This window comes from Jaculus jaculus, chromosome 11, assembly GCF_020740685.1.
Source record: "Jaculus jaculus isolate mJacJac1 chromosome 11, mJacJac1.mat.Y.cur, whole genome shotgun sequence".
Lineage (NCBI taxonomy): Eukaryota > Metazoa > Chordata > Mammalia > Rodentia > Dipodidae > Jaculus > Jaculus jaculus.
Genome location: NC_059112.1, coordinates 12,799,713 through 12,824,588, shown reverse-complemented (window position 1 = coordinate 12,824,588; position 24,876 = coordinate 12,799,713). Strand labels below are relative to the sequence as shown.

The window sequence follows — 24,876 nt, the reverse complement described above, 5'->3', positions numbered from 1 at the left end:
TCCCCCCCCCCCAGGGATTAGGATTTTTAATTGAAAGTCAAGTATCAGCAAGCCTTCATCCCATGTGTGGATTTTCAATGACATTAAATAAATATTAAAACATTTTGGGCTGAGGAGGTTGCTCAGAAGTTAAAGATGCTTGTTTGCAAAGGCTTCCAATCAAGGTTCAATTCCCTAGTGCCGACGTAAAGCCAAATGTACAAATTAGCACATGCATCTAGAGTATTTTGCAATGGCAAAAGGCCCTGGCGTACCATTCATGATATCTCTCTCTCTCTCTCTTAAATAACTAACTAAATAAACAAATATTTTAAATGCTGGAAATCCAATGTAAATTTGTGTGTGCCAAAAAAGGGGGCTGAGGGATGCTCATTATACTGAGAAATTTGGGCATGGGTGAGCTCACAACTTCAAAGGTAGTAAGTTCTCAGCCTGTTAACCCCTTCTTGGGTTCGTGTTCAGTCCCTCATCAGGGTCACCATCAAGCCTATACCATTCTTACAGTTCACGAATGCAAGATGACAGACCTTTCCAGCCATCCCACAGAGAACTCAAGGCGGCCAACTCTTCAGCTTTGCTTAGTTCATATCTGTGTACTGTGGCCGGATTGGCCAGACCCAACACAGGAGGCAGGGTCAGCCCCTTCAAGCCTGGGCTAGAGTGAGACCCTACCTCGGAAAACAAAAAACAAAAACAAACTAAAATAAAGTAAAAGAAAATAAAAGAAGAATAAGAGACTAATAGAGAGAAGGACAGGAAATGATGAGTGTGGATTTGTGAAGGGGAAAGTGTGTGGTGGGGAATCATCATGATTTATTGTCTGTAAATATGGAAGCTGTCAATAAAAAAAAAAAAACTAACTGCTCTAATAATGGGGAGTTTTAAAATATTGCTGATATCCTATCTGTTCTCAGCCTTTGAATCGATCCTGTTGCCTGGCGAGCTCAGAAAGCAGAGATCTGCGTGTGCGGCCACACGCCCAGCCTCCCTGGACACCTGGCTCGGGGCCCCGCCCTCCTCCAGCCTCCATCTCCCTTAGGGTCTTACGTGGGTCTCCTGTGCGCCTTGGGCGCGCCCTGCAGAGCGATGCGTCCCCATGGCAACTAGATGACCTGCGGGGAAGCGAGGCTGAGCCCCTGAGGGGTGGGCGGGGCCTGGTGAGGGGGGCGGGCCCTTCTGCAGGCGTGGCCCGACTGGTGGGCGTGGCCTGGACGGTAGTGGGCGTGGCCCGACAGAGGAGCGCCCTGCGGGGGGCGGATCCTAGGTGGGCGTGGCCTGACGGAGGAGCTGCTTGCGGTGGGCGGAGCCTGGACTGTAGTGGGCGGGGCCCTGCAGGGGAGCGCCCTGCGGTGGGCGGGTCCTAGATGGGCGTGGTCTGGCAGGAGAGCAGCTAGCGGTGGGCGGGGCCTGGGCCGTGGTGGGCGTGGCCCGTCAGGGGAGCGGCTTGCGGTGGGCGGGCCTGCGGCGGGCGCGGCGCTCGGCTCAGTGCGGCCGGGCTTCCCGCCGCTGGCGCACACCGCAGGCCCTTGAGCGAGCGCCATGGAAGGGGAGGAGACCGGGCGTTCAGGTTCCTACGCGCCCTCGGAGGTGACGGGCGGGCACAGCACGTCCGAAGAACCCGCCCGCTCGGAAGAGTCCTCCAAACCTCTCGTGCTCAGGCTCCTGGAAGAGCAGGACGAGCTTGGGTCCCGGCAGGAAGAGGCCCGAGAGACTGACGAGGGACGACGACGGGAAGACAAGGAGGAGGAAGAAGAAGAAGAGGAGGAGGAAGAGGAGGAGGAGGAGGAAGAGGAGGAGAAGGAAGAGGACCTTGTCTTGTCCACCGAGGCCTGCGCACCCTCCCCGGTGGTCCACGTTTCCCACGACCCCTCCATGCCGTACGAGCTCCAGGAGCCCCGAGCAACCCCCAGGTCCCACAAGGCCCGGCATCCCCGGCGTCTCCTGGAACTTCGCGTGGGGGACAGAGACAACTTGTACCCGGGCGGGGTGACGACATCCCCGTCCTTGATCACCAGATATCCGCCGTGGCCTCCGCAGTCCCTGGGCGGTAGGTGTGGTCCCCACCCCCGCAGTCCCCCACACCCACCTAAGGAGCCTGCCCCGAAGGGCCTGAAACAAAGCCAGTGTCGTCCGCCCGTCGCTTTGCAGCCACCTCTCTGCACCCCGACGACTCCACGGGGGGAATGACACCCTGACACTTACAGAAAGCACGAAAGCAATCGCAAGGTTGAACCTAACACGAGCGCGCCCAGTCCTGAAGTCCTCAATGCTTAATTTTTTTTTTCTTTCTCGCTACAGCAAACTGTTGCGTCCCGCTGAGTTAGACTTTTCCTTATTACTTGCACTTGAGATCTTCTATTACATGATTTCTCTTACTCTCCCAGCAAAGATAGGGGCTCTTAAAGTGAGGAGGGATATCCAGATCTATGTATCTTTCTCTCTACCTGTATACACACACACGCATATACATCAACCAGGGTTTGATGCATGGTTTCAGGAATAAGCTGTTCTCTGCTCAGTCCTCACCAAGTTTCCAAGATAACACAGCCAATGAGACTTGGTAGAAACATCTTGCTGTGAGTACATCAACTCATTGACTCCTCATCAATGACTTGCCCATGCGGGACTTTCAATCCCGTGTTCTCCGTGTGTAGTCCTCCACAGCCTCTGTGATTCATCACTGCAGTCGCCCTCACATCTGCTGCCAGTCCATTGGTCCTCTGGAAACCCGCCGTACTTAAAAATATATTTTTTATTTTTATTTATTTGACAGAGAAAGGGGGGAGAGAGAATGGGCACGCCAGGGCCTCCAGCCACTGTAGATGAACTCCAGACGCCTGGGCCCTCTTGTGCAAATGGCTGGCCTGAGTCCTGGGGAACCAAACCTGGGTCCTTTGGCTTTGCAGGCAAATACCTTCAGGGCTAAGCCATCCCTCCAGCGCAATCCACCATACTTCTAACGAAACATGCTGAAACCCAAGGATCCACACATACCAAGTAATCATACTGATTTTTTAAAATTATTTTTAAACAAATATTTTATTTATTTATTTGAGAGGTTTGACAGAGAGAGAAAATGGACGTGCCAGGCCCTCTAGCCACTACAAACCAACTCCTTACTCACGCACCACCTTGTGCATCTGGCTTATGTGGATACTGGGGACCTGAACCTGGGTCTTTAGGCTTCACAAGCAAGCACCTTAATTGCTTAATTGTGCCATCTCTCCAGTCCCAAAATATTATTATTTTCTGCCTGTCTTTTCAAGGTGGGATCTCACTCTACCTCAGGCTGACCTAGAATTCACTATGTGGTCACAGGGTGACCTTGAACTCACAGCGATCCTCCTACCTCTGCCTCCCAAGGGCTGGATTAAAGGCGTACGCCACCATGCCCAACAACTCACTAGTTTTATTGAGTTTCATTACCACACATCTTAACTGAAATTGGGCATTTTCTAGCAAACTCATTTTATTTACCTAGTTACTTTTTACAGGCTCTGAGGACTAAATGCCTTCATGTCTCTAAGCTTTACACCTTTTCCACACAGCTGAGGACTTTGTCTCATACTTTGAAATAGAAGCAGTCAATCGTGAACTCACTTTCTTACCACAATCTTATTTCCTTACCCACATTTGCATTCATCCAGCCTGCTTTATTTCATTTTATTTTCTTTTATTGGTTTTTCAAGGTAGGGTCTCACTCTAGCCCAGGCTGACCTAGAATTCACTATGTAGTCTCAGGCTGGCCTCGAACTCACAGCAATCCTCCTACCTCAGCCTCGCAAGTGCTGGGAATTAAGGCATGCGCCACCACATCTGGCTTCCATCTTGCTTTTTATTTATTTATTGACAATTTCCATATTGTAAACAATGTCCCATGGTAATTCCCTCCCTCCTCCCACTTTCCCCTTTGAAACTCCACTCTCCATCATATTCCTTCCCCTCTCAGTCTCTTTTATTTTGATATCATCATCTTTTCCTCCTCTATTATGATGGTCATGTGTAGGTAGTGTCGGGCACTGTGAGGTCATGGATATCCAGGCCATTTTGTGTCTGGGGAAGCACGTTGTAAGGAGTCCTACCCTTCCTTTGGCTCTTACATTTTTGGGCCATCTCTTCTGCAATGGACCCTGAGCCTTGGAAGGTGTGATCGAGATGTTTCAGTGCTGAGCACTCCTCTGCCACTTCTTTTCATCACCATGGTGCCTTCTGAGTCATCCCGAGGTCACTGCTATCTGAAAAGAGAAGGTTCTCTAACTAAAAGTGAGAGCAACATTAATATGTGGGTATGAACATTAAGAGAAGTGCTTACAGGGCAGTTTGGTGAGCATAGTATATACATTTAGCCAGACAGCAGCAGACATTATACCCCTAGGGCTCATGACTACCCCCTGTTTTAGGTTTTCCATATCAGGGATGTATTCCTTCCCATGGAGCAGGCCTACAGTCAAATCAGAGAGCCGTTGTTTTCCCCCATAATAGACGTGCCACTATTGCACCCGTTGGCTCAGTTGGCCAAATATAAGGCTTTCATTGTCCACTGCTGGGTATCTTCACTGGCGATTTCTCTCTTCCATTGAACTGCATGCAGTGTGGCTTTTTCCAGCTTTGTGTCAGCTGGTCTACATGGAGGGGGTTTTCAGCTCAGCTCCAGCAGGATTTCTCAGTGACCTTGCAGCCCAAGTATGTGGCGCAATAGGGTCTTACCATCTATTCCTGGTGGGAAGCCAAGGGCCTCGGCAATGGCCTGTAATGTTTTGGGGGCATCAGGGACCTCCCTTTATTTATTTTTTATTGTGATTTTTGGAGGTAGGGTCTCACTTTAGCCCAGGCTGACCTAGAATTCACTATGCAGTCTCAGGCTTGCCTCGATCTCATGGTGATCCACTGGGATTAAAGTTGTGCACCACCACACCCTGTTTCCATCCTGCTTTTTATTTATTTATTTTTATTTTGTTTTTTGAGGCAGGGTCTCATTCTAACCCAGGCTGACCTAGGATTCACTATGTAGTCTCAGGGTGGCCTTGATTGCTTAACTTGGAATAACCTTTGACCCTGTGCTTTCTTTGACCAGCCCTCCCCTCCACCACGTTTTCTGCAGACCTTGTCAGAATGGTTCTTTGAACCGCACTGTCTCCTTTGGGTCTCTCCTCAGCTCTTCTGGTTAGGCCTCCTCTCCCCCTCATTTGCTGATACCCCCTACCCTTGTGCATGGAGATCTCAACACCCCCACTGATGATCCACTTGACTTTTCAGATCCTTGATGTGCTCTTTGGAAGAGATTTTGTCTTTCATTCCATCTTGGGGCACTACTACCATAGCTCCTGCCAATTTCTATGCCATTTCAGAATCTATCTTAAACCGTCTTTTCTGAAGCCATGTCTTATATTTCCTTGGAAGAAGAGAGAATGGGCTCACCAGGGCCTCTAGCCACTGCAAACAAACTCCAGACATATGCACCACCCTGTGCATCTGGCTTTATGAGGGTACTGAGGAATCAAACCTGGATCTTTTGGCTTTGCAGGTAAGTACTTTAACCATGTAAGCCATCTTTCCAGCCTACATTTCTTTCTTTCTTTCTTTCTTTTTGTTAGGGTCTCACTCTAGTCCAGGCTTTCCTGGAATTCACTATGTAGTCTCCGGGTGACCTCCCAAGTGCTGGGATTTAAGGCATGCACTACCATGCCATGCAGAATATTTACTTGCAAACATAGAAGTGGGGGAGGGGGAGGGGGGAAGGGAGAGAGAGGGGGAGAGAGAATGGGCATACCAGGGCCTCTAGCTGCTCTAAACAAACTCCAGATACATGTGCCACTTTGTGCATCTGGCTTTACAAGGGTACTGGGGAACCTGGGCTATCAGGCATTGCAAGCTAGCTCCTTAACCATTGAGTTGTCTTTCCCTGTCCCCAAACTACATTTCAAAATGTCTCAGAAATCATGGCCAATGTTCGCTTTCCCTCCCTCCTCACTCTTAGCTAACTTCACATAAAACCCAAAGAACACTAGAAAAGAAACCACAAATGATCCTCACAATGTTTCACTTTGTAATCTATCAAAGCATCGGTACTTGTAGGAACATAATCATTCTTGTTATAGCGAATGAACTGTTCTATTACAAAGCACCAGTACCTGTATGTGAGTAACCTCTCTTTTTTGGTTTTTTGAGGTAGGGCCCCACACTAGCTCAGGCTGACCTGGGATTCATTATGTAGTCTCAGAGTGGCCTCAAATTCCTCCTACCTCTGCCTCCTGAGTGCTGGGATTAAAGACATGCGCCACCACACCCGGTTTGAGCAATCTCTCTTCACTAGTCAGCAGTGGATGAACTGTTCTTCTGTTAAAGGCTGTTCCCTCAGTCTAGATGTTGGGTCCCACCTATCTCTCACAAGTTCTTTGCTCCTAGAATTATAGCCCCGTCTTTGTTAGGTCAAAATGGGCTTCCCAAAAGGGAGTCACCAAAAGAAAAACAGGATGGCCAAGGAAATGGATCATCCACATTCCTCAAGAAAGATGCCCTCAGAACAAGATTTACTGCCCCTCCTTATCTCTCACCAGGTCACTTCTGGTCTCACCCTGAGATCAGAGATTTACTATCCCCCTATCTCTCACCTGGTCTCTCCATATGGCTAATGTAAAAGAACAGAGATTTGCTACCCTAACAAGAAAATTTCTCCCTCTTTCTTGCCCTCCCCCAATTGAAAAAGCCTATAAAGCCCTCTATCTGTAACCCAGACTGACTGCTCTGCTCCTAAGAGTCCATCCTGTTAGCTCATGTTTTTCCTGAATAAAACTTCTATTTTTGCCTCAGAGTGCTCTCCGTGATCCTTGGTCACTCCTGAACTTTACAGTCTTGTCTTCCCATTGCAATCTCTTCTGTTAGATCATTCCCATCTGTGTGCAGTGACTCCTATGTGAAAACACACACAGACCCCCTGTGGCCCTTCTAATTACCACTAATTCTCTGCCTTACATTAGAGAAAAAAAAATCCTCAACATAGTTGTTCAATGTCATTATTTCCCTGTCCTTTCCCCCATTCTCTTGAGAAGCGCTTAACTTAAGCCTCAATCCCCTCCACCTAGCTGGTGTTGGTTTTGTTGAAGTCACAATGATCTGTGCCTCTCCAAACTCAAAGGTTAATTTTCCTTCCTCGTCTGGTCGGCTTCCTTCTGTGTAAGGAGTCTCTCCTGTCTCCAGGGTTACCAGTGCCTCCAGGGTCCTACCTCATGGATTGGTCCTGACTCACTTTCCTTTGTTGAATCCTTCCCTTCCCTGCTTTTAGGCCAAAGTGACTGATGGCTTAATTCTCCTGGATTCTTCTAGAACCTTCTTTATTCTCCTGGTGATGTCATAAATTCTATGGCCTGATTGCTGGTAACTTTTCAAATTATCTCTAGCCTTAACTTTCCCCTGAATTCTAGTTTTCTAACCAGTTATTGACTTTGTGCTTGACTATTAGGCATATATAACCTAATGTGTCTATAACCCCTGATACTCTTTTTTTCTCTCATTTGCCTGCAAACCCTTAAATAAGTACCTTCTTTGAACTACATTGTGATCATGAGCCTTTCTTAACATCTAAAATACCATCATTTTGTTTTTTATTTTATTAATTTTATTTAATTTTTTTTTGTTGTTGTTGTTGTTGTTTTTGAGGTAGAGTCTTACTCTAGCCCAGGCTGACCTGGAATTCACTGGCTAAAATACCATCATTTGATAAGCCACTATCATCTGCCTAGTCATTATAGCAGCCTCCAGGTGGGCTCCTGTTTTGGCTCTAAACCTGCCTCCACTTCATGTAGGGGCCTAGGGAGTCACTTGGACTGTAAACTGTATAAAAACCTGCCCTCAAACATCCAGCGGGTGTTCCCTTCTCATGTAGTAGGTAAAGACCTTACTGGGCCTCGCCTACACAGCATCTCACTCCTCCCCAAAGAAGAAAATATCAGACCCAAAAAGTACTCATGAGCTGGGCATGGTGGTGCATGGCTTTAAACCCAGCACTGGGAGGCAGAGGCAGGAGGATTGCTGTGAGTTCAAGGCCAGCCTGAGACTACATAGTGAATTCCAGGTCAGCCTTGGCTAGAGTGAGACCCTATCTCAAAAAAAAAAAAAAAAAAAAAGTTGTTTTTGTTTTTACCTAAAAGGTTGAGGTAGGGACTGCTTATTCCTGGCATGCCCATTCTCTCTCTCTCTCTCAAATAATAAAATATAGAAAAAAAAATTCAAATGTAAAAAAATTTGTGTTGATAATTTTCATATATTTACATAATGTGTTTGATTTTATTTTATTTTTTTTAGGTTTGCTGTGCGTATGTGTGTGTGTGTGTGTGTGTGAGTGATGTGTGACATATATGCACATGTATGTGTTTGTTGCAGTCAGGTTTGCATTGCTGGCAGAAATCATCCAACCAAGGGCAGCTTGTGGGGAAAAAAAAGTTTATTTTGGTGTACAGGCTTGAAGGGAAACTCCATAATGGCAGGGAAAATAATGGCACGAACAGGGAGTAGACATCACTTCCTGGCAAATATCAGGTGTTCAACAGCAACAGGAGAGTGTGCCAAACACTGGCATGGGGAAACTGGCTATAATACCTGTGGTGGCTTGATTCAGGTGTCCCCCATAAACTGAGGTGTTCTGAATGCTGGGTTCCCAGCTGATGGAGATTTGGGAATTAACGCCGCCTGGAGGCAGTGGATTGTTGGGGGTGGACTCATGGGTGTTATTGCCAGTTTCCCCTTGCCAGTGTTTGGCACACCCTCCTGTTGCTGTTGGACACCTGATGTGGGCCTGGGGGTGATGTCCACCCTCTGCTCACGGTGTCGTTTTCCCCTTGCCATCGTGGAGCTTCCCCTCGAGCTTATAAGCCAAAATAAACCTCTTTTTCCCACATGCTGCTCTTGGTTGGGTGATTTCTACCAGCAAAGCGGACCTGACTGCAAAAGTACCCATGAGCCCGCCGCCAACAATACACCGCCTCCAGGAGGCGTTAATTCCCAAACCTCTATCAGCTGGGAACCTAGCATTCGGAACACCTCAGTTTATGGGGGACACCTGAATCAAACCACCACAGTGTTCTTTTGCTGTCCCAAGTACTCACCTGAGGCAGGGGTCAGTCACTCCGGTGGTGGCAGGAATAGAACATCCAGTGTCCCACATCCCTCTTCCTCCTGGTCTTCTTTTCAAACTGGAGTCTCTTGACTGACTCAAGAGTTTGCCAGGCCCTGACGATCCTCTCATCGGGGCTCTGCTCCTCTGCTGGATGGGGGTCACAGGCACACATGGCCAAGCCCAGCTGTTTCATGGGGTCTGGAGATTTGCACTCTGGCAGTCTCAGGGCCTCTAGCTTGCTCAGGAAGCAATCTCAGATGTTGAGCCCCCCCCATAATGTATTTTGATCATGATCCCTTCCCCTTACTGTCTTTGGTCCCTCCTCCCCATTCCTTTCCCACTGAACCCCTCCCAACTAGTCTGTCTGCTGCTCTAACGTCTTGTTTTGTACCCTCCTCTGTCACCCCTGAAGACACACCGAGTCTTCACTACTGTGCAGGCAGTGACAGCCGCGGTGAAGTCATGAATGCAACAGTCGCTTAGGGTCCAGAACACAGCATTTCTAAGCCCTCCTGCCAGCCTGTGGCTCCTGCATTCTTTCTGCCACCTCTTCTGCACTGTTTTCTGAGCCTTGGAGGGGTGACACGGATGTTCATTTAATGCTGTCACGTCTCAGAACTTTGACACGTGTTGAGTCTCCCCAGTAGACACTGCCATTTTCAAAAGGAAGCATCTCTGACCAAAAATGAGAACAACAGTCTGTGCATAAATGTAAATATTTTGAGGCCAATTTGATGGGCACAACATATCCATTTTAGCCAAATAGCAGTAGCTTTCCCTCAAGGCTAACACATGACCTTCCCCTAGCCATGGGTTTCTGACTGCTTTCCAGTACCAGGCATGAATTCCCTCCCCTAAAGCAGGCCTCAAATACAATCAGCAGTCAGCTACCCCGGTAACAGACACGCCATGCTGTTCATCCTGGTTGCCACAGCATGCTGCGCAGGTTCCCAGTGTGCGTGCCTTGTCACCATTCTTCCAGCAGGTGGCAGCCTTCCCCACGAATGACAGCCCAGAGCCACCAGCTCACTGGTTAGCTTTTAGATGAAGGCAGAGATTGAACAAGGTGGTCAAACCCCAGACCCTTCTCTTGCCCTCCAGCCGCTTCTCACCGCGTGGGGAAGGTACTAGTGGGTGACATAGAGGTAAAGGTGAGAATGAACTCACAGCGATCCTTCTGCCTCCCGAGTGCTGGGACTAAAGGCGTGCAACAACCATGCCCAGCTAGAATGCTTTTTTTGTTTTTTTAAATTTTTTCGTTTTTTAAAAAAATTTATTTGAGAGCAACAGACACAGAAAGAAAGAGGCAGATAGAGAGAGAATGGGCGTGTCAGGGCCTCCAGCCACTGCAAAAGAACTCCAGACACGTGCGCCCCCTTGTGCATCTGGCTAACGCGTCCTGGGGAATTGGGCCTTGAACCAGAGTTCTTAGGCTTCACAGGCAAGCGCTCAACTGCTAAGCCATCTCTCCAGCCCTCTAGAAAAGTTTTTCTTTCCAAAAATTGTTCAAATGTTGTGGAAATATGGGTAATTAATATTAGTCAAGGAAGGTTAACTGTGTGAAACAAGCACAGAATTAAGAAGAGCCTTTTCTCTTTATCTCTTTGTTTTTTGAAGTAGGGTCTCTCTGTAGTCCAGGCTGACCTGTAATTCTCTATGCATTCTCAGGGTGGCCTTGAACTCACAGTGATCCTGATACCTCTGCCTCCTGAGTGCTGGGATTAAAGACATATGACATCACACCCAGTGAAAAAAAGCTTATTTTGTATTTGAGAGCAACAGACAGAGGGAGAAAGAGCGGGGGAGAGAGAGAGAGGGAGAGAATGGGTACGCCAGGGCTTCCAGCCACTGCAAACAAACTCCAGACACATGCGTCCCCTTGTGCATCTGGCTAATGTGGGTCCTGGGGAATGGAGCCTCGAACCAGGGTCCTTAGGTTTCACAGGCACATGCTTAACCACTAAGTCATCTCCCAAAAACGTTTATTTTTAAACACACATATTCGCCATCATTATTAGTGATATATATATAGCAAATGCCTTAAGCCATCTCTCCAGCTCCTGGCATACACCTTTAATCCAAGCAGCACTCATGAGGCAGAGGTAGGAGGATCACCGTGAGTTTGAGGCCACCCTGAGACTACATAGTGAATTCCAAGTCAGCCTGAGCTAGAGCGAGATTCTACCTCAAAAAACCAAAAATAAATAAATAAAAATAAAATAAATAAATAAATAAAAAGAAATAGATTGTGGTGAGAGCCCTGTTTCCCCTACAGAAGTCACCTCATATTCAATACAATTGTCCCCTTTTATAATTTTTTTTAAAATGTTATTTATTTATTAGAGACAGAAAAGGAGAAAGAGAATAGGTGCACCAGGGCCTTTAGCCACTGAAAATAAACTCCAGACACATGTGCCATCTTTGGGGACCTAGAGAATCAAACCTGGTTCCCTACGTAGGCTTTTCAGGCAAGCACCTTAACCATTAAGCAATCTCTCTAGCCCTAAAAGTATTTTTATTGACAACTATCATAATTAAAGACAATAAACCATGATAATTCCCTCCCCTCCCCCACTTTCCCCATCACAACTCCATTCTCCATCACATCCCCTCTCCCTCTCATTTATTTTGAGGTCATCATCTTTTCCTTTTATGATGATCTTGTGTAGGTAGTGTCAGGTAATGTGAGGTCATGGATATCCAGGCCATTTTGTGTCTGGAAAAGTGCATTGTAAGAAGTCCTTACCTTCCTTTGGCTCTTACGTTCTTTCCACCACCTCTTCTGCAATGGAATCTGAGCCTTGGAAGGTGTGATAGAGATGTTTCAGTGCTAAGCACTCCTCTGTCACTTCTTCTCAGCACTATGATGCCTTTTGAGTCATCCCAGAGGTCGCCACCATCTGAAAAGAGAAGCTTCTATCATTTAGTATAATCCTTTTCAGATCCACCCATTTCCCTGCAAATTTCATAATTTTATTTTTCTTTACTGCTGAATAGAATGCCATTGTATAAATGAACCACATCATTGTCCACTCACCAGTTGAGGGACATCTAGGCTGGTTCCATTTCTTAGCAGAACCTGGAAGTTCAGGAGAGATGAAGAGCCAGCCCAGTAGACCCCTCTTAATCCCCAAGTGTCTGAAACCACTCATTACATACAGTATGTTTTTTCCCACCTATGATAAAGTTTGACATAAATTTAAGTGCAGTAAGATTAAATAATAGTGAACAATTATAATAATGGCCATAGTTGCTATATTGAACAATTTATAACTATATTATTAGAAAAGTTATTTAAAGCTTACAACTTGTTTATTTCTGGAATTTATCATTCAATGTTTTTAGGCTACTCTTAACTGGGAACCCTGAAAGGTGAAACGAGGGTAGGGTCTTCAGTACTGAGAAAAGCCAACCAGGTGATTTGCATGCCTTTAATCCCAGCACTCAGATCCTCCTACCTTGCTCGGCCTACCAAGTGCTGGCTTTAAAGGTGTGTGCCACCACACCTGACTAAGTTTTAAATATTTTAAGGTGTTATGATGATTTTGGCCAATAATCCTAAAAGACCAACATCAAGTGATTAGATGTTCTCTTATGTTTTTCCTCTCAGTTTTTCTTTTTTAATGTCTTGATTTGCCTGTGGATTATTTTGGTACATGACGTGATGTATTTAACTTGGCCATTTCCCCCAACTAGTTATTTTTCCTATCTCCTCTCTCTTTTGACTTGTGATGCTATCTTTATTCTGTCCTTAACTCATGCCAACTCTAACGTTTGCTTCTATTTTCTTTTCAGCACAGTCTGATTCCTGTGACGTTGCAAGGAAATGGTAAGAGTGTAAATCTAATACTCTTCACACGCACCGCCCGGCTGCACGGGCGTGGACGGGCAGACTCCTGGGCACGCGAGGAAGTCTGCCTGGGGTTTCCGAGGAGATTCTGATGTTTTCCCTGGGTCACCGGCCCCTCTGGAATGGGAAGGAGAAAAAAGGAGTTGGGGATGCAGCTCAGAGGTGGGAGGGAGAGTTCTTGCCTAAGTCCAGGCTTGGATCTCACCACCCCACGCCCCCTACCACCAACAAACAGCAACAACAAACACTAAACTAAACCAAACCAACAAAACCTACTGTCATAGGTTGTTTCGTACCAGCTCTAAACCTTTAGGAGCATAGGACTTTGCAATGACAGTCTCGTGTCATGGATCTGGTGAGGCTCCAAATCAATATGTCTCAAGCCCCTGGGCTTCTAATTCATGTCCAATAGCTAATAAAACGGTGGTCTTTGAAAAAAAGAACAAAATGGTGTCTATCACTGTACGCCCATACAATGCACCCAAAAACAAATATCCGTGAGAGCCGATGCTGATCCCGGCTTTGGCTGAGATGCAGTGCAGAGGAGGAACCTCTTAGGTGGGAATTAGTTCAGCCGCACTTCCCTGAGATTTGTCACAGCCAGGCTGGCCCGGGGGACTGGCCAGTGCTGTTGTCTGGCCTGGTTGTGCACATAGATTCCTTGCTCGCACTGCCCCGTACACAGTCAGGACAAGGCTGCCAGGGTGAAGTAAATCAACTGAAGAGCCGTACGTTCATTTAACAGAGTAACTTGGAAAGATCTGATGAGTGGATATTAGCTTGTTAGTTATTATTTTTAAAATATATTTTTTAATTGTTTTGTTTATTTTATTTTTATTTATTTATTTGAGAGATAAAGGCAGAGAGAGAAAGAGTCAGAGAGAGAAAGAGAGAGAGAGAATGGGCACGCCAGGGCCTCCAGCCACTGCAAACGAACTCCAGACGCATGTGCCCCCTTGTGCATCTGGCTAACGTGGGTCCTGGGGAATCGAGCCTTGAACTGGGGTGCTTAGGCTTCACAGGCAAGCACTTAACCACTAAGCCATCATTCCAGCCCTAAAATATTTTATTTATTTGAGAGAAGCAGGTATATATATAAATATATATTCATACACACACACACAGAGGCACAGAATGGGCACACCAGGGCCTCCAGCCACTGCAAACTCCAGACATATGCACCACTTTCTGCATCTGGCCTTATGTGGGTTCTAGGGAATTGAACCTGGGTCCATGCTTCACAGGCAAGTGCTTTAACCACTGAGCCATCTCTCCAGCCAGCCCTAAGTAGAATTTTTTAAATTGAAAGCCATAATGTAGTCATAGTTCTTACACATTCTCTTTGAATTAATTAGCTGGTATTTGTCAGTTTGTTTTCTAGAAAGAGAACCCAAGATCTTTCTAGACCAAAAAGACAATGGGGAGTTCCAGATAGGTAAGGCACTCTTTTGTGGTCTTGTCTGCTTGTGTGTGTGTATATCGCTTCAAGTACAAAAGTCTTATTCTTTTTTAAAAAATATTTTATATTTAAAAAAATATTTTATTTTTATTTATTTAATTGACAGAGAAAGAGGGAGAGAGAGAGAGAGGGAGAGAGAATGGGCATGCCAGGACCTCCAGCCACTGCAAATGAACTCCAGATGCATGCACCCCCTTGTGCATCTGGCTAATGTGGGTCCTGGGGAATCGAACCTGGGTCCTTTGTAGGCAAATGCCTTAACTGCTAAGCCATCCCTCCAGCCCATAACTCTTATTCTTTAAAAAGAAATATTTTTATTTATCTGACAGAGAGAAAGAGGGAGAGAGAGAGAGAGAGAGAGAATGGGTGTGCCAGTGCCTCCAGCCACTGCAAATGAATTCCAGATGCATATGCCACCTTGTGCATCTGTCTAACGTGGTTCCTGGGGATTCGAACCTGAGTCCTTTGGCTTTGCAGGCAAACGCCTTAACCATTAAGCCATCCCTCCAGCCCCCTTAAGTCTTATTCTTATCTGCTCACTAGCCCTGAACTCCAGGTATGCCCTCCACCTCTATGCACCTGGGTCCACCAAACCAAACCAGTCACCTCAGGGGCCTCGGACATATGCTAGGCTAACCCCTCCATCAGGGCTTCCCAGACTTGCCTGCACGTCGGGTGACCTGGGGAGCTTTCATACTCATCACTGTCTGAGTCCCATCCCCAGAAATCCTGATTTAATTGGTCTAGAGTACAGTTCTGGGAATGGTAAAAACTCCCCCGATGCTTTTTTCTTTTTTTTGTTTTTCGATGTAGGGTCTCACTTTAGCCCAGGCTGACCTGGAATTAACCATGTAGTCTCAAAGTGGCCTCGACCTCACGGCGATCCTCCTGCCTCTGCCTCCCGAGCGCTGGGATTGAAGCTGTGTGCCACCATGACCAGCTTCCTTGATGTTATTTTTAACTAACATTCATATCTTACTAGGATTCACTTTTTGTGTTGTATGGCTCTGTGGGATTTGACAAATGCAAAATATCAGGGCTCCACTTTGGTGATGCCACGCGGAATAGTTCCACTGCCCTTGGCATAGCCCGTGCTCTCACTCGTTACCCTTCTTTACCGTTCGCAGCCACCGCCAGGCGTGGTGGCACCGCCTTTAATCCCGGCACTTGGGGCAGAGGTACAAGGATCACTGTGTGTTCGAGGCCAGCCAGAGACTACATAGTAAATTCTAGGTCAGCCTGGGCTAGACAGAGACCCTACCTACCCTGCCCCCCAAAAAAGAATGTCATATATTTGGAATCATGTGATAAGCTTCCAGATCAGCATTTTTGGATTCCTTTATGTATTTTTGTGACATTGCTAATTCATTTCTTTTGAACACATTTCACTGATCTGAGTCATATTCCAATGCATAGATACCTCAGTTTACTCAGTCATCCACTGCAGGACACTTTGGTTGTTTCCAACATGTAGCAATTGTGAATAAAGCTGCCATAAACTCATGTTCAGATTTTTATGTTTTTCATCTTCATGGGGGTAAATATGTAGGATACAAGTACAGTTGCTGAGTCATATGCAAGAGTGAATTTCGATCTATAAGAAACTGCTAAACTGGGCTGGAGAGATGGCGTAGCAGTTAAGCACTTGCCTGTGAAGCCTAAGGACCCCGGTTCAAGGCTCGATTCCCCAGGACCCACGTTAGCCAGATGCACAAGGGGGCGCGTGTGTCTGGAGTTCGTTTGCAGTGGCTGGAGACCCTGGAGCGCCCATTTTCTCTCTCTCTCTTTCTGTGTGCCTCTCTCTCTCTCTCTCTCTCTCTTGCAAATGAATAAATAAAAATTGAATAAAAAATAAAAAACAAATGAAACTGCAAAACTGCTAGATGAGGTGGCAGTTTTTACTCCTAGTACTCAGGAGGCACAGGTAGGAGGATGGTTGTGAGTTCGAGGCCAGCCTGGGACTACAGAGTGAGTTCTAGGTCAGCCTGAGCTAGAGAGGGACCGTACCTTGAAACAAACAAACAAACAAACAACAAAACAAAAAGAGATTGAAAAACGTTCTTGCGGCGTGTCTGGACCATCTTGCACTCTCACTAACAACAAAAGAGCGTGTCCGCCACGCCCGCCGGCACTGGCCCTGACCCCAGCCGCGTCTTGCCGTTCTAATCGGTGTGCAGTGGCCGGTCACTGCCTTAAACTTGCAACTTCCTAACGACATGGTCACAAACATATGCTATGTCCTTACCTGGGCGTCTTCTTTGGTGAAATATCTGTTTGTATCTTTTGTCAATTTTAATTGGATTGCTAGTTTTTTACTGCTGAGTTTTAGGTATTCTTTTTCTATTTTTTAAATATTTTATTTATCGAGAGAGAGAGATAATGGGGAATGTTGGTGCGCCAGGGCCTCTAGTCACTTCATCTGAGCTCCAGACACACGTGCCACCTTTTGCGCCACCGTGTGCATCTGGCTTAGGGCACTGGGGAATCGAGCCTGGATCCTTAGGCTTCTCAGGCAAGTGTCTTAACTGCTAAGCCATCTCTCAAGCCCTCAAGTTTTCTTTGTATATTTTATCAGCTAAGTCCCTTGCAAATATTGTCTCCCAGCCTGAGGTTCATCAGTTTATCCTCAGCAGGGTCTTTCACAGAGCAAATCTTTGTTTTTTTTTAAATTTTTTTCGTTTATTATTTATTTGAGAGCAACAGACAGAGAAAGAGACAGATAGAGAGAGGAAGAGAGAATGGGCGCATCACGGCCTCCAGCCACTGCAAACGAACTCCAGATGTGTGCGCCCCCTTGTGCATCTGGCTAACGTGGGTCCTGGGGAACCGAGCCTCGAACCGGAGTCCTAAGGCTTCACATGCAAGCGCTTAACCGCTAAGCCATCTCTCCAGCCCAAATCTTTTTATTATTATTATTATTATTTTTTAAGGTAGGCTCTCGCTCTAATCCAGGCTGACCTGGAATTCCCTATGTAGTCTCAGGATGGCTGTGAACTCATGGTGATCCTCCTTCCTCTCTCTCCCAGGTGCTGGGATTAAAGATGTGCACCTATAATACTTTTTTTTTTTTTTTTGAGGCAAGCGCAACAGACTGAACTTTATTCCGCAGGCCCCCCCCCCCCCGCCCCCCCGGCCAAGGTAGGGTTTCACTCTATTCCAGGCTGACCTAGAGTTCACTATGTAGTTTCAGGGTATCCTCGAACTCACAGCAATCCTCCTACCTCCGCCTCCTGAGTGCTGGAATTAAAGGCGTGCACCACCACACCCGGCTTCATACAATACATTTTTAATTAATGTTTCTAATAAAGACTCTGGCTGATGTTTACAGAGCAGAGAAAATTATTATATTAAAATATAGACAAAATTGAAGAAGAAAGAAAAAACACCCTGGTACCTTTTACAAGGGAGGAGCCCCAGTTCTTTGGCAAATTCAGTTACATGAAGTCAGGTTGCTGAGGTCCCTTCCGTCGCTTCCTTTGTCCTCGTCACCAATCTACGGCTGTCACTTCACGACTTTCCCCTTGCAACCAACGTGCCTGGGGAACTTGGTTGTTCCCGTGGCCACTGTTACCCTGACGTGGTGTGGGCAATCTATGCCCTTCATGTCCTTCATGCAGCCTTTTCAGGTTAATGCTGCACTGACTTCTCTGTGATTTGCCCCCGCAACAGTACTCCTGTCTATTGCACAGGGCACGGTGACTCGATGACCCCGTGTTGGCAAAGCACCCCGTGCCCGGTGCGTAGGACATGTTCCAAGATGACAGCTACTGGCATTGTCCCGTTCCTATTTTATTTTCTGACCACCTGGTATGAGGTTTCCCCTCAGATGGGAACACGGCATAGATTATTCATATGTCAGCCTAACTACATGTACAGTGTTAATTCCACGACAGCAGAAACAGAACTATCTTATGTTGCTACCAGCTAGGTTCATTTTTAGGAAACATTTTATTATCATTATTATTTTATTTTATTTTTGGCTTTTTGAGGCAGAGTCTTGCTCTAGCCTAGGCTGATCTGGAACTCATTATGTAGTCTCAGGTTGGGGTCAAACTCACAGCAATCCTCCTACCTCTGCCTCCCAAGGGCTGAGATTAAAGAATGTGTACCACCATGCCTGGCAACGTTAATTTTAAGTCTTTTTATTATTTATTTATTTAGAGGGAGGGAGGGAGAGAGAGACAGAGAGAGATAGAGACAGACAGACAGAGAATGGGTATGCCAGGGTCTCTAGACACTGCAAACAAACTCCAGGTGCATGCACCACCTTGTACATCTGGTTTACGTGGATTCTGGGAGTCGAACCTGGGTCCTTAGGCTTCATGGGCAAGTGCCTTAGCCGCTAAGCTATCTCTCCGTCCCCAGCATTATTTTTTAAACACAGTAGACAAGACAGTCTTATTATATTTCTATTTTAATATCCATAGTTTATTTTCTTCCGTTGCCTGGGTATTGTAAAAATCCTTTGCCAGAGATGAGATGGTTCTTGAAGAAAAAGATCCACGTAGAAGTTGTTAAGTCATTTCTAAAATATTCATTAGCGATGATTTTTTAAATATATTTTTTAACTTTTCTGCTTTTTAAATAGAAGACTTTTTTGGGGAAATCAAGATCCTATCCGCCCTGTTTCTGAACGTGCGCTTAAGGCTCATCTCACCCCGAGACTTGAGGACCTTGCTCAGCCCAAGATGCTCTCCGTGCACTATGTACCTAACAGGTTGGTGCTGAGGTGTGATGACGACACCCAAGGGAGAATGAGCTCAGAGCCCAGCCCCCTTGCGTAAGAGCCATGCAGTATTCACTGCAGTCAGCACTTGCTGTCATTATGGATTCTATGTTTGTTTTCAGTCTCAAACTACAGTCCAGCTTCTCCCAGAAGAATATCTAATATTTAGCCTTACGGATTTATTATATCTCATAATGCTTTGGCATTTGGAGATTAAAAACATATAAAGTTGAGCCGGACATGGTGGCACACTCCTTTAATCCTAACGCTCAGAGGTAGGAGGATCACTGTGAGTTCGAGGCTAGCCTGAGACTACAAAGTGAATTCCAGTCTGGCCTGCACTGGAGTGAGACCCTACCTCTAAAACAAATAAATAAATAATAACAAAGTAAGGGTGTTTTGAAGGGGCTTGTCTCTTCCTCTCTCCCCTTCTTCCCTCTTCTTTCTCTTCATCTTTATTTTATTTTATTTATTTATATATTTGTTCATTTGAGAGAGAGAGAAATAGGCAGGGAGAGACAGAGAAGGAGGGAGAGAGAGGAGGTGCGTCAGGGCTTCCAGCCACTGCAAACAAACTCTAGATGTGTGTGCCCACTTGTGCATATGGCTTACGTGGGTCCTGGGGAATTGAACCTGGGCCCTTTGGCTTTGCAGGAAAATGCTTGAACCTCTAAGCCATCTCTCCAGCCCTCTTCCTCTTCCTTCAATGCTAAGGATCATGACTAAAGCCTTGCACATGCTAGGTAGGTAAAGGCTCATTGAACCAGTCCTAGGATCTTTTTCCCCCACTAGGATCTTTATATAGTCAGGGAATGGTCTCTTCAAGGTATCCTGGAGGAATTCCACAGAAGCCCCAAATTTTTCAAATTAGGACCTTCATATTTTGTATGAGAGACATTTTATTTTTTTAAATTTATTTATTTGCATGTGTGCATGCATGCCAGGGTTTCTTGCCACTTCAAATACATGCCAGATGCTTGTGCAACTTTTTACTTCTGGCTTTATATGGGTGCTGGGGGCTCGAACCCAGACCAGAGGGCTTTACAAGCAAGTGCCTTTAACTGCTAAACCATCTCCCAGCCCCAAAAGACGTTTTAGAAGTTGAAAAGAAATCCCCTGTTGAGATTCCCCTAGAGAACTAGGCAGCCCTTCCTCTTGGGTCTCACAGTGTCTTACACTATCTTCTCTGTCCACTCTTTCCTCCTATGACCCTCACAGTGCTCAGCCGGTCACTTTGTGGATTCCTTGGTCTTTGGCAGCATTGCCCAGTGGGCATCTTTCTCTTCTGGCCCTCATCTCTCTGCATGAGCGAGGTTGTCCTCTCATAGGGATTTTGTTTCCATTCTTGAATGATGGCCTCCAAATCATCCTTTCCTTCCTCCTTACCTTGGGCTCCCTGAGTCCCTGTGGGAGGCTGCCACAGAAATCTCTGACTCGCCATGCTGAGAAACACCACTACTACTTTTAATCTAGTGCTGGCTGAACTGGGTACTCGACTCAAGATGACATTTGTAGCTTACAGTCACTGGTGTATTTGTTTGTTTTTCCATGTTAATTCAAGAATATGAATTCAATGACTCTTCAAACTCTTCAATGCAAATTACAAATTACTTCATTAACTGAACAAGAGAGTCGCAGTTATACATTGTTAATTTTACTTTCTTTCTCAAAAATATGCAGATGACCTTGCATTTTTGCTATCATTTCCCCATCAGTTTCGGTATATTACCATAAATATAATTTGGCAATGGCATTATGGTACATGTTGCAGCAACAAAGCCTACTTTTAGAGGGTTTATCAGTTATTAGAAAGACATACAGGGTACATTAATTAGTAAGAAACCCACTGTACATTTGGAGTTCAGTAAAGAATATATTTCCTAGCCAGGTGGGGTGGTGCATGCCTTTAATCCCAGCACTCAGGAGGCATTGGTGGGAGGATCGCTGTGAGTTCAAGGCCACCCTGAGGCTCCATAGTGAATTCCAGGTCAGCCTGGGTTACAGTGAGACCCTACCTGGAAAAAAAAATCCTGCCTTAGAAAATAAACAAACAAAAAGAATATATTTCTTTGCTGTCCCTAGTTCCTCTTCCTAAAAATATCCTAAAGTTTCTTCCAAAAATAATAAGATCAGCTGGTATTCTTCTGAAACTCCAGCATTCAGAAAGTTCTGTGGGAGGATCCAGAGTTGAAAACCAGTGTGTGTTACATAGAGAAATCTTATTTTAAAAATCAGTGCAAATATTTGCATACAAGTATCTTTGCCACTTATTTACAGCTGCTTCTGGTTGGGCACTTATTATTAATAAAAATATTTTACTTATTATTGCTATTATTTGGTTTCTTGAGGAGGGTTTCACTTTATCCTAGGCTGACCTGGAATTTACTAAGGAATCTCAAGGTGGCCTCAAACTCATGGCGATCCTCATACCTCTGCCTCCCAAGTGCTAGGATTAAAGGTGTGTGCCACCACATCTGATATATTTACTATTTATGAGAGAGAAAGAATGGGCACACCAGGACCCCTTGCTGCTGCAATCAAATTTCAGATGCATGTTATACTTTGTGCATCTGGCTTTACATGGATACTGGAAATTAAACATGGGCCCTTTGACCACTGAACTGCCTCTACAGCCCCAGCGTTTGATTTTGAAGGTAGCAAAATTTTCCTCTTTCATCAGTATATCTTTTCATCTATTTATTAGGAGTATGTTATTTGTCACAATAGTCTATTTTTAATGTTTTATTTTTATTTATTTATTTGACAAAGAAAGAGGGGGAGAGAGAGAGAGAGAGAGAGAGAGAGAGATTGGGCACGCCAGGGCCTCTAGCCATAGCAGATGAACTTCAGACACGTGCATCCCCTTGTGCAACTGGCTAACATGGGTCCTGGGGAATCGAACGTGGGTCTTTTGGCTTTGCAGGCAAACACCTTAACCACTAAGCCATCCCTCCAGCTCACAATGATCTATTTTTGAGGAGGACAGTAGAAACTAACTGAAACTATGATAGCTATAACCATTTCTAGGACATCTTATATCTCCTCACGTAGAAAATAGCCCTACGGCACACAGGGAAGCACTATGTGGCTCCCCAGGCCTGGGGATCACAGTGGGAAACACCGTGACGACTTGAACGCGTGCCTGTTTCACTCACTCCTTTTCTCTTCACCGCGCCTAGGGCTCAGTATTACTACAGCTGCGGAAGAGAGTCTGTAATTTGGCACATTCCTCCCCCTGCCTTGTTTAGCCACCCATCCAAAAGGATCCAGAGGCTGGCACAGCCCAACAGATTCAAGAGGCAGTACCAGCCAAAAAGGTAGTGTATTCTGAGATCTCCTTAAATCCTGATCTAATATGGTAGAGTGCCACAATATTGTGCTAGTTTTAGTATGTGCAGATTCATGTATGAAAAATCCACAGGTGTCCAAAAGCACAGGATGAATTTTAACTTTTGCAGTAACTGTGATTAGAAGGTCATCATCATTAATTACCCGAGACTCAAATTGTGCTGGAGCAAGGCATGGTGGCACATGCCTTTAATCCTAGCACTTGGGAGGCAGAGGTTGGAGGATCACTGTGAGTTGGAGACCAACCTGGAACTACAGAGTGAGTTCCAGGTCAGCCTGGGCTACAATGAGACCTTACCTCGAAAACACCACCACCACCACCACCAATAACAACAACAACAAAGAGTGGCTATGACTCAAATGTTCAGCAGTGGATGAATGGATAAAGTAAACGTGGGACATCCATACGATGATCTGTCATTCAGCTGCAGAAAGGAATGACATGCTGATATGTGAATCTTTCAAATATGGCCTGGGGAGACGGCTCAGCGATTCAAGGTGTTTGCTTGCAAAGCCTGCTGGCTGAGATTGATTTTCCAGTACCCATGTAAAGCCAGATGTCCAAAGTGGCTCATGCATCTGGAGTTCGTTTGTAGCAGCAAGAGTCCCTGGTGTGCCCATTCTCACACTCTTTCCTTGCAAGTAAATAAAATTTAAGAAATGATAAAATATGCTTAATGTAGGAAGCCAAACACAAAAGAATAATCTATCCGTATGACTGTATTTATTTCAAATTCCATAACAGGCAAATTCCTAGAGCTGGAGAGTAGATTAACAGTTCTCACAGGAAGGAGGTAATGTGGAGTGACTCCTAAATGGTATCAGGTTTCTCTCTGAATTGATAAAAACACTCCGAAATTAGAAAGTACTGATGGTTGCATTTTGCAAATAGTATAGGTACCATTTAGTTGTACACTTTGCAAGAGTAAGTTTTATGGTATGTTACTTATATCTGAAAAATACTAATGAGGGCTGGAGAGATGATTTAGTGGTTAAGGTGCTTGCCTACAAAGCCTAAGGACCCAGTTTCAATGTAAGCTAGATGCACAAGGTGGTGCATGTGTCTGGAGCTTGTTTGCAGTGGCTAGAGGCCCTGGCATGTCCCATTGTTTCTCTCTCAAATAAATAAATAAATAAATAAACAAACAAAATGACTCTGTCCTGTCACTGGTGAGAAATGAGTGTGTACATTTGGTCCATTTCTTGAAAAAAAAAAATCCGTAACAAACTATACCTAGAAAACAATCATATAGGGTGGAGAGATGGCTTAGCAGTTAAGGTGTTGCCTGCAAAGCTAAAGGACCCAGGTTCGATCCTCCAGGACCCACATACATAAGGCAGATTGCACAAGGTGGCACATGCATCTGGAGGCCCTGGCACACCCATTTTGCTCTCTCTCTCTCTCAAATAAATAAATAAATAAATATTTTAAAAGAAAAATAATCATATATTTGAGAAAACCTTTTCCATATTAGGTTTTAGGTATTTTGTTTCATCAGAAGGGAAATGAATACACGATGCACAGCCCACGACAAGGGCCGAGTGATTGGGAGTTGTGAGTGACAAGCATTGTCCATGCTGCGCACAGAGGAGGACAGACACCACAGTGGCCTGAGTGGAGCTTTATTTATTTATTTAGTTAGTTAGCTTTTGAGGTAGGGTCTGGCTGTAGCCCAGGCTGACCTGGAATTCACTCTGTAGTCTCAGGCTGCCCTCAAACTCACAGCGATCCTCCTACCTCTGCCTGGGATTAAAGATGTGTGCCACCACGCCTGGCTGTGTTTGGAACTAATAAAAGATTTTGGTAGGAAGTGAGGTATTTTTCAAGCCGTAGGTTACAACTCATGGATCACAAATACAATTTGTTCCCCCCTTCCCCCCCCCCCCCCAGTGCTGAGGACTCAGCCCAGGGCCTTGCACGTGCTAGGAAAGCGCTCATCCACTGAGCTAAAAGTCCCCAACCCCAATTTGCTTTTTTTTCTAATGAAATAAAATTTGAGTCTACTCTGAACATGCCCAATCTTGTCTGAAATCAAATTTGAAATTTTATTATTTATTTGAGGGTGAAAAAGAGGAAGAGAGACAGAGAATGGGCACACCAGGTCTTTCAGCCACTGCAAATGAACTCCAGGTACATGCGCCACCTTGTGCATCTGGCTTACATGGATACTGGGGAATTGAACCTAAGTCCTTTGGCTTTGCAGGCAAGCACTTTAACTGCTAAGCCATCTCTCCAGCACTGTCAAATTTTAAAATTTTAATCAGAATATATGGCATGGGATTAGCATTGTTTCATGTTCTTTTTTGCTTGTTTGTTTTGAGGTAGGGTCTCGCTATAGCTCAGGTTGACCTGACATTCATTCTGTAGCGTGGCTGGCCTT

General features: G+C 45.5%; 1 protein-coding gene across 1 annotated transcript in view; it reads left to right on the top strand.

Moving 5' to 3' along the window:
• The first annotated feature begins 1,539 nt into the window (after window positions 1-1,539).
• Window positions 1,540-24,876, top strand: part of Thegl (theg spermatid protein like) — a 32,728-nt gene continuing 9,391 nt past the window's right edge. The window contains exons 1-5 of the mRNA XM_045130183.1: window positions 1,540-1,701; window positions 1,828-2,051; window positions 14,332-14,397; window positions 19,010-19,138; window positions 22,327-22,467. Of these exons, the coding sequence (XP_044986118.1) occupies window positions 1,540-1,701; window positions 1,828-2,051; window positions 14,332-14,397; window positions 19,010-19,138; window positions 22,327-22,467 (722 nt within the window). The remainder of the gene's footprint in view (window positions 1,702-1,827; window positions 2,052-14,331; window positions 14,398-19,009; window positions 19,139-22,326; window positions 22,468-24,876) is intronic.